This window comes from Myotis davidii, unplaced genomic scaffold, assembly GCF_000327345.1.
Source record: "Myotis davidii unplaced genomic scaffold, ASM32734v1 scaffold458, whole genome shotgun sequence".
In the NCBI taxonomy this organism is placed as follows: Eukaryota; Metazoa; Chordata; class Mammalia; order Chiroptera; family Vespertilionidae; genus Myotis; species Myotis davidii.
Genome location: NW_006289819.1, coordinates 3239351 through 3249071, shown reverse-complemented (window position 1 = coordinate 3249071; position 9721 = coordinate 3239351). Strand labels below are relative to the sequence as shown.

General features: G+C 59.5%; 1 protein-coding gene across 2 annotated transcripts; it reads right to left on the bottom strand.

Annotated features, from left to right (window-relative positions):
- Positions 1-350: 350 nt before the first annotated feature.
- On the bottom strand, positions 351-9651 carry B4GALT2 (UDP-Gal:betaGlcNAc beta 1,4- galactosyltransferase, polypeptide 2). 2 transcript variants are annotated; one of them, XM_006762627.2, is made up of 7 exons: positions 9427-9651; positions 8056-8411; positions 7606-7841; positions 4319-4509; positions 4017-4139; positions 3788-3892; positions 351-1221 (listed from the first exon to the last, which is right to left on the bottom strand). In XM_006762627.2, the coding sequence occupies exons 2-7, from the start codon at positions 8357-8359 to the stop codon at positions 1071-1073; spliced, it is 1110 nt and encodes a 369-aa protein (XP_006762690.1). In that variant the 5' UTR covers positions 8360-8411; positions 9427-9651; the 3' UTR covers positions 351-1070. The 2 variants fall into 2 exon arrangements, with proteins under 2 accessions (XP_006762690.1, XP_006762691.1); XM_006762628.2 differs by lacking the exon at positions 9427-9651 and adding an exon at positions 8524-8611.
- Between the last annotated feature and the right edge of the window lie 70 nt (positions 9652-9721).

The window sequence follows — 9721 nt, the reverse complement described above, 5'->3', positions numbered from 1 at the left end:
CAGGCCCCGCCCCCGCCCTCCCGGTCTGGAAAGCCGCGCCCACTCGCTGGGCGTCCGACGGCAGCTGATGGGTGTTTTTGGGGTCTGAACCACCCAACGATCCGAAGGGTCCTGACCCCAAGTACCGGGGTCTCATCCCCGGCCACTCCGGGCGGGACAGGTGGAAGAGCCGAGGAATCTGAGCCCGCGGGGCTTATTTGTTCGTTGCCTCCTCAGGCTCAGAGGCCGTGCAGAGTAAACCTTTCCCCTTAGAGACGCCGGCTCGGAGGGGCCAGGCGCCCTCACGCAACACACCCAGGGTCTGGATTCAGGGACCCAGATCCCCACCCCCAACCAGGCAAAGGGGCTGCTCCATTCACGTTTTTTACTAAAGCACCCACACAAGTTTCTGTGCAATGTACAAACACAAGCTAGCCCTGGGGCTACTGCCTTTGCTCTGAGACAGGGAGATGGGAACCAGACTGACTGATCCAAGCCCCACCTGCCACCCATGCAAAGCCCAAGCCCAAGATCCCAGGCAGTAACACAGCACCCCCTCTGGTCCCCTCCTGGGGCTGCTCCTCAGCGGGGGGCCACCAGTTTGCCCCCTACAATGTTGAATGAAAAAGGTTTCCCCTCCCCTGGGAGCAAGGGGGATCCCCAGGTCTGAGAAGTCCCCCTGGAAGTGGCACTGCCCCCGAGTCCTACCTCCCATTCTTCCAGGCCCTAGGGGACTCAAGGGAGGGGAAACTGAGGCACAGAGAGGTGGAGTGACCTAGCCCAGGCCACTCCATGAGGCAGTGCAGGGGCTGGCCCAATCCTGACAGTAAGGGGGGCTGGGCTGGGGAGGGAGGAGTAAGGAGGAATGGCCCCAGAGGCCCCCCCAACTCGAGGGGCCTGTTCAGGATGGATGCCCCTCCAAAGTAGGTTCTGAAATTTCCGGTGCAGCTGGGAGGGCCTACTGAAGACCCTCAGGAAAACAGAGCCCACAGTCTCAGTCCTGGGAGATCCCCCTCAGAGCAGCCGCCAGCCAGGCTGAAGGGCAGTCCTCTGGCCAGCAATCCTTGGCACAGGAGCCTTGTCCTTTAGTGTCAGCCCCGGGGGGGCCAGGATGGGGGTCGTCCAATGTCCACCGTGATGTTGGTGAAGAGCGGCTGCCTAGACACCTCCAGGACCTGATACCGCACTGACGCGATGCCGTCGCGCTTCATGGTCAGCTTCGTGTTCTGAATCTTGGTAAACCTAGAGAGGATGGAAGTGCGTCCAGGTCAGCGCTAACCACCAAACCCACCATCTCTGGGGCCAAGGGTCACGCCATCCCGGCTTCTTCCAGGGGTGACCCGGTTCTCCTTGCCACCCCGCCACCTGCCTGGAGCTCTTTCACTCTTACAATTGCCCTCAAAACGGATCTCACCCCCAAAGTCCAGAACTGTGACATCCCCACAAACCTCTTATCTTAGACCTTCCTTCTTTAGACCCAGACATAGGGCATCCCACAGACACCTCAAATGCAATGTGTCATCTCTGCTCCCCAAACCATCATCTCGGCCACCCTCTGTTCCTCATCCTTTAGTCACTCCTTCACCATTTACTGAGCAGTCCCCATGTGCCAGGCTCTACCCTAAGCACCAGGGACACAGCCATAAACAGGCCAGCAAGGTCCTTCTCACGGCAAGTCTCTGCCACTAGGGGAGATGGATAACAGACAAGGAACACAGCATTAGTGTGAAGAACAGAGGAGAGGGAGACCAAGAAGACTGACTTGGAAGGGGTGACTGTGTGACATCAAGCTGACGGCGGGAGGGAGAGCATTCTAGGCAGAGGTAACAGCACCTGCTGACCCTAAACTGGGAATGAGAATTTGCACAGCTGTGTGGCTAGAGTCTAGCACCCGCTAGACCCTTAATGGGCCAAGGGAAGAAGCAGTAAGACAGCTTCAAGGTTACATCATGTACGGGCAGGGCTCTCTAAGTCAGAGGAAGCAGGTTCTTTATTCTGTGAGCAAGAAGACATGGAGGGATCTTTAGCCCAGTTTGGGGAAGGAAGGGTCAGGGAACATGAACTACAGAAGGGAAAGGGGAAGCAGGGAAACCAGTGAGAAGTCACTGCAGTGGTCCAGGCAAAAGGAGAGGTAGTAAAGGGAAACACTGATGGGCTCAGATATGTTTGGAGGTGGCACCGATACGACTTGCTGATGGTTCGGACATGTAGGGTGAGTGGAAGACGAATCCGGGAGAACTCCTAGATTCGAGGCAAAAGCGGCTAGGTAGATGAAACCACCACCCACAGAGTACCTTTAGCCAGAACATCTTGCTATCTTGTCACTCACCCACCCACGGCAGACATCACTAATTGATGATGGCTATTCCTGAACCAGGACCAAGGCTCCTGGCACTGTGCTTCCAGAAGAGCTGCACCCCCAACCTCATCCCAGCTGCTCTGGTCCCCCCAGTCCTTCTGAGCTCGGCTCAGACCCCTCTCTGAGCTCTCACTCTCAGACGCCCTGAAGCCCTCTCCTCCCAGTCTTTTGTCCCTTCCCTGCTCACCATGGTTTTTACCTAAACTGCTTTTTCATCAGCTCCCTGGGCACTCGGTGCTTCATGCTTCTACCAAACGTCAACCCTACATCAGTGCGGCACTCCCCACTCTTACACCCTGGGCTCGGAGCAGAACCACCCTACTGTTCCAGCTGGAGCAGAGCAGCCTCGCTCCCAGCATGCCCCTGGGGCCCCACCGATTCCTTCAGGCCTGGTCGGCTTCCCTCCGGCTCCACCCAGCAGCTCGGCAGCCCTTCACCTTCCTCAAACTCCAAGGGCAACCCCTTCCATGACTCCCCAATGCCCCTGGGACAAAAGTGAAACTGACACCCTGGGATTTGAGACCCCCAACACCCATCAACGATCTTCTCTACTGTTAGTCTCCGCCCTCAGAAATTTTAATGCCCCTGAGTTTCAGACTCTCAGCATATACCATGCATGTTCACATCCCAGACTCCAACACGTACTATTTCCTTTTATCCAAACTGGCCTCCTCTATGAACCTGGAGAATATGGCACTGTGCCCAAGGTAGGTGGGTGACAAATATTTGCTGAATGAATAGCTGTCAAACTCCAGTTTACTACACATTCTCCAGGAGGCTTCCCACCACCCCTCTGCCAGGACAGCACCTTGCCCTGACCACCCTGTGCCATAACTGCCTATCTCCCTCCCTAGAATGAACTTCGTATGGGACATCCAGCTCTGGACCCGTCTCCCCAGCAGGTTTGGCACCAGACAGTCCCGGAACAGTGTCAGGAAGCCCTTGCCTACATTTCACATGCTCTCAGGCACTTCTGCCAGCCAGCACCAGACACCAAATGTCGCTACACCCTCAGAGACAGAGCTGCCCACGCCAATCTCAGAGGGTCAGCACTGTCTTTCCAATCCCCGCCCACACGCCCAGGGCTCAGGCCTTGGTTGAGCTCCAGGCCCAGGAGCTGAGCCCAGTGCTGTCTATCTCTCATCCTATCTGCTCTGGCACAAGTGAGATCTGTGGGGACTCCGATGGGAATGCAATCTACTCAATGACAATCTCAGCCGTGCCTTTACGTTCTAGTCGCTGCTAGGAATCAAGCCAGGAGGGAGAGCTGCCTGGGTGAGGCTGAGCTGGCGGGAAGGGAACAGGGACCAGAGGCGCTGAGATTCATGTCGAGGGTCAGGGGTCTTGGGATCATCTCTGGGGATCCAGAGGGTCACCCCAGAGGGTCACAGGGGGTCACCCCAGGGAATAAGGGGTTAGGGGCCTTGGGGTCGGGGTGCTGGGGGTCACCTCTGAGGATTGGGCTCGTTATGCTTGTCCCGGTCGTGCTTGATCATGCGGTAGCGGCCAATGCGGACGTCTGGGCGTGAGATCTTCATCCCAGTCAGGGAGATCCTGGGGATGGGGACAGATGGACTGGAGCAGGCACCCGGAAGGGCAAGCAGCCCCGCCCGGTCTGCCACACCCTCTCATGCACCCCCACCCCCACCCCCGCGTCTACTCTCCACCTGTCACTCACCGGTTGAAGATGTCGTCATCCTCGCCACCCCAGCCCCAGTACTCATTGGGGAAGCCATTGATTCTCAGGAACTGGGCTTTGCTCAGGCCCGACACGCCTCCAAAGTAGCCAGCGTAGGGCAGCCTATTGTGCAGGAGGGCAGGCGTCAATGAGGGGCCTGAGGGGAGGATGGAGATGGGGTGGGGAAGAGTGTGCCCCGGGCCAGGAGCTAGGGGGGCACTGGGGCTGGGAGTGAGGGCCTGAGTGTGTTGGGGGCGGGGGGGATGGTGAGTTCTGGGTTCAGCTGCAAAGGGAGCTCTCACCGGAAGCCGAACTTGTCCATGGCGATGGCGAAGTGGCGGGGCTGGTCGCCGCAGCGGTAAAGGTTGCGGTCATCCATGGGGACCAGGTCCACGTCACTGAAGATGAAGCAGTCATAGGAGGCGTCCTCCTTCAGCGCCTCTAGGAAGCCCACGTTGAGCAGCTTGGCCCGGTTGAAGGTGTCCTCGCCATGCTGGGGTTGGGGGAGGGGCCAGGTCAGCTCTGGTCCTGCGACTGGCAAGCACCTGCCACTTACCACTGTCCAGAGTGGTCCCCAGGGGCCTGCTACCCACCCCCACCCCTCCGTGGCTCCTGCAGACTCCCAGGATCAAGTCCAGCTCCTTACCCTGGGCCCGGCCTTCCAAGGCCTTTCATGACTTGGCTCTGGTCTCCTCTCTGGCCACTGCCCTCCGACACCAAGGCCCAGCTACACCGCATCCCTCTGCGGCCCGGCTCTTCCTCGCCTTGGCCTTGGTGTTACAGTGCCCCTGCCCGAATGCTCTCCGCTGCTTGCGCTCGCGTCTGGAAGGCCTCCCTGAACCTCCCCGCCGCAGTGTCATTATTCATCCCCTCCCGCGTGCTTCACGTATGCCGGCGTCCACTTAAACTGTGATTTAGAGCTCTTACTTCAATCTTCCCTCACTCAGACATGCCCTGCAGCCTGGTCTTGGTGCCAGGCGTCTTGTTTGTGCCACTGGCGATCCTGGAGATGAGCAGCCCTGAGCACACTGCATCCCTACTGAGCACAGTCACCAAGTGAGACAGACAACCAGCGCCCCGAGTGCCCAGAAACCATGGGACTGAGCTACGGAGCCTCAGCCACCGTCCCCTCTGGCTCATCTGGCTCTACACCCAGTTCCCTGGGGAGCCTCTGACACCAGGACAGGACGGGCGAGGTCACTCGTCTCCCAACAAAACGACAAGCTCAGGCGGTCATGGTCCCGTGAGCCTGGGCCCGAGCCGACGATCTCCAGGCTGGAGCCGGAGAGGCTCCTGTGGGGGGTCCTCCAGGGGCCCCTCTGGAAGGAGAGAAGCAAGAGTGGCCCTTCCTCACCACCAGCCAGCTGGGGCCTAGCAGGGTGGGAGCTGCTACCCCGGGGCCCTGAACTGCCCAGGGTTCTTGCTTTCCTCCCTTCTCCCCCTGCACCCTCTCTCCCTCCAGTCCTTGGAGCAGCTGTCCGTCATCTCCGGATTCATCAGGACTCCTTTCCCACCTCTCTCACCAGCCAGGAGCTCAGGTAGCTCCCACAGGGCTCACACGCACGCCCAATTCTCTCCCCTCGGGAGGAGAAAACCTCCCTCTAACCACTGCCCTACCTTTTTGCCCTCCCTTGTTGGCAGAGTTTGTTTCTTTTAAGGAGTTGTCTCCAATCGCCTGTTTCCATGTTGTCAGATCTGATTCTTCATCCCACTGCAATCTGCTTCCGCCCCCACCATGCCCCTGAAATGGCTCTCGCTGGGCCCACCCTGTTGCTAAATCCACTGGACGCGTCTTGGTCCACATCCGTCCTTCCTCCCACGGCAGCGCTCACGCACTCGCCACGCTTCCTTCTTGATGCTCATTCCTGGGCCCCCAGAGCACCGCACCCTCCTGGGTCTCCTCAAACCTTTCTGGCCAACCTTGGCAGCCTCTGCGGCCATCTCTCTTCCTCCACCTGTTTCTTCCACACTGGCCTCTCCTCCCAGGCCCCATGCTCCCTGCAGGTTGGACACTGTTGGTTTTAGGGACCATCTACATACTGGTGGCTCCCAGAGCCCTCTCTCCACCGCAGACCTCACTCCAAGGTGGACTCATTTGACCAACTGCCTGCTAACCACTGGTCTCACACTCCCCCAGGCGCTCACACTCAGCACACGCGGAAAAGAACTCAGTCATGCTCTCCCCCAGACCTGTCCTGGCTCCTGCGTTTCCATCTTGCTCACAGGCGCAGTGAACACCAAGACAGGGCACTCCGGCTGTCCTGGCGTCTCCCTTCCCTCCACCGGTGTCACATCTCTCCCTCCCCCACCACAGCCACTGCCTGACTCACACCATGTCCACCATTTCTTTCCTCCACGTCATAGCCTCTTCCCACTGGTCACTCTGCCTCGAGTCTCCTCTCCCAGGCCATTCTCCACGTGCAATCAGTGACCTTTCTATAAAGAAACACACACTTCGCTCCCCCCTTAAAACTTTACAATGGTGCCCACCACCTTCGGGCTGGATTTCAAGTGCTTAACAGGTCTCCTAAGGCCCTTATGGATTTGGCCTCCACCAGCTCTTCCAGCCTCATCTCTGTTACCCACCCTTCCTTTTGGACCCCACACCTCAGGCAACAATTCCTGAACACACGAGACCAGCTCTCTCGCTGAGGCTTCTAGTCCCTCTGCCCAGCATGCCTGCCTCCGCCAGTTGTCTGCCAGCTGATGCCTGTTCATCCCTCAAGACCCACCTCAACCATTGCTTCCCACGCCCAGGGCTGGACCAGGCCCCTTGGTGCTCCCACAGCTCCCCGCTCCAACTCCAGACTCACACCATCGTCCTGGAGACTCCAGGGATCCAAGCCCAAGTCTGGGAGTTTCCTGTGGGGAGGAGGGCCTAAGCCAGGTCCCCTGTGGGCTCCAGTGGCCAGCCCTGGCTGACCCATGGCAGGGCTCAGAAAGTGAGCCGAGTCCCTGGGCTTCAGCTGGGCCAGAGCTTGGCACTAAGGCAGACTTCATCCCTCTTTGAGGACTAACTCTTCCTCTCCTCCGCCCTCAACACCTCACAGCCGGCACCCCCTAGGTCAGCGGTTCTCAACCTGTGGGTCGCGACCCCTTTGGTGGTCAAACGACCCTTTCACAGGGGTCGCCTAAGACCATCCTGCATATCAGATATGTACATTCTGATTCATAACAGTAGCAACATGACAGTTAGGAAGTAGCAACGAAAATAATTTTATGGTTGGGTCACAACATGAGGAACTGTATTTAAAGGGCCAGAAGGTTGAGAACCACTGCTCTAGGTCTCCACCACCACGTGATGGGACCCACCAAAGGCAGACAATGGGGCTCATGCCCCTTAAGGCCAGGCACACATCCGCCAGTGTGCATGCCAACATTCACACGCACGTATCCCCTTCACCAATATGCACACCGACATCCATGTACCCCTACAGGTAATTCACATATCCCCACAACCATGGCAGACAAGCACCACGAATGCCCCCAAACCCACACATGTACCAACAGGCACACGGGCTCCACACTCACAAGTGCCCGCGGGTCCCCTGGTGGTTAGTGCCCAGCCTGGGGGTCACAGACAGCACACCTGGTTGATGACATAGATGCCATAGCGCAGCCGCTGCCGCCTCAGGATGGGGTGCAGATAGTGGAGCCAGTAGCGGAGGTGGTGCTCCCGGTGTCGAAAGGGGATGATGACTGCCACTGTCTGGGCCGGGGTGCAGTCGGGCGGTGTATAGCGGCCACCCAGGAGCACACCCGGGTTCTCCCTCTGCACCCGCTCCAGTGGCATGGGCGAGGTGAACTCAATCAGCAGTCGGCCCACTGCAGGCAGGACGGTGGCAGGAATCAGGACTTCATCCGAATCCAGGGACACCAGCCCTCTCCCTCGGCCCGGGGGTGGGCGAGGGAGCCCGAGGAGCAGCCCTCTCACAACAGACCCGGACCCTCGGCACCCCATCGGTCAAGACTCCACTCCCCATGGAATGGCTAGGTCTTCTGCCCACCCCTATGGGCAGGCCCTACCCTGCAGGCTCACCGAGACCAGGTGGCGAGTCAGGACAGGGCGGCAGGATGGGAGCCGAGGAGCCAGGCCGGACACTGGGGGCCTCAGCGAGTCCGGAGCTGGGGGCAGTGGCGTTCGGCCGGGAGCAGTTGGAGCTGCTGCTGGCAGCTGGGTGAAGGACACGGGCAGGGCCGCGGGCACTGAAGCGGCTGAAGAAGGCCAGGTGCTGGGCATAGATGTCAAAGTAGAGGATGACGGCCACGAGAAAGTGCAGCAGGCAGAGAAGGAGCACAGCCTTGCAGACGCGCTCCAGCGTCCCCCCCAGCAGTCTGCTCATCCCGCAGGCGGCCTCCGGCCCGCCCAATGGGCCCGGGCATCCGGCTGCCGGCCTGAGCAAAGGTAGGAAAGAAACCGACCCAGCCGGTTAGGGCTGATGGGCAAGGCTACCCACCCACCTCCTGCCCACTGCTCCTACTCATGGACCCGCATCCTCACATTTACCTGCTCAGGCACTGTGACACTCACGGACTCACATTCTACCTGCAAATAGACACACAGACACAGTTCCTAGCAACTCAATACTCACACATCTTCATGCACCTGAGTACTTACCCACGTAAGCTTACATTCCTTGTCCACACACACACACACACACACACACACACACACACGTATTCCCAGGAACATGGACCCGTAGCCTCTGACCACACTGGCTCATACCTAAACATGGGAACATGTGTACCTGTTCCCCAGAGAACAGACACCCCCCAGGGCAGTATGCTCATCCCAGGACTCCGGGCCTGCGGAAGGGGGCCATTTCCTGAGCACCTGCCATGCAGGAGTGCTCTGTACCACGGCTTCACTTAGTCCTCCCAGGAGCATGGTGGGCAGTGGTTTGGTCACACAGGTCCCAGGGGCAAGCAGGCCAGGCCAGCTGGAACCAGGCTGGGCAGTGGCCCTCCGCATCCCGATGGCCCAAATACAGGATGTCTGCGGGATCCCTTCCTTCTGGAACAAGAGGTCAAAATACAGGGTGTGGCACAGGCACCCCCTATAAGACCTCAAGGGTTGGGCTGAACTCTCAGGGGCCTGCCTAGCACTGCCGGTCCTGATTCCCAGAACAGGGACGCTGGAGCCCTGGGGACGGAGGTGCAGCACTCAGCAGGCAGCAGAGGGTCCTGCTGGGCACAGCTCCAGCTGCGGTCCCAACAGCGCGGCCACACTTCTGAGGCCACTTCTAGCGGCGCTTCAGGTTGCAGGGGGCATCACACAACCCTACAGACACCCTCGGTCCCAGCTAGACTCACCTGCACTGAGACACACACAACTACAGACAGACACACCCAGGTGACAGTCACACACAAGTTACACACTCACAAACAAAGCCGCGGGTCCTGCACTTACACAGCCGCACCTACAAGCTCCCGGGCGCCTCACAACACGCGGCCCCACGTGCGAACATTCCCACCCCTCCTGGGGCAGGAGTTCTGGGTCAGGCTGGCCACCGGCAGCGAGGTGCGTTTGGGCAGGGCTGGAGGGCTGAGCCGCCTGAACACGTGGCACCCCGGGACTGGGGAGGCAGCGGAGACCCGGAGGGTGTGGAGCCTGGGGGTGGGGAGGCGTGGACTGGGGGAGTGGATGGAGGCGGGGGCCGAGGCCAAGGGGAAACGTGAGTGGAGCGCCTCCCCGCGCCACGAGG

What these genes read in the sequence shown, in the direction of transcription:
- B4GALT2 (XM_006762627.2), bottom strand. Translation starts at nt 8,359, where the DNA reads ATGAGCAGACTGCTGGGGGGGACGCTGGAGCGCGTCTGCAAGGCTGTG. An exon ending in ATGGACAAGTTCGGCTTCCG is followed by an intron (nt 4,140 to 4,318) that starts GTGAGAGCTCCC and finishes CCTGCACAATAG; the next exon opens with GCTGCCCTACGCTGGCTACT. An exon ending in AACGAGCCCAATCCTCAGAG is followed by an intron (nt 1,222 to 3,787) that starts GTGACCCCCAGC and finishes CATCCTCTCTAG; the next exon opens with GTTTACCAAGATTCAGAACA.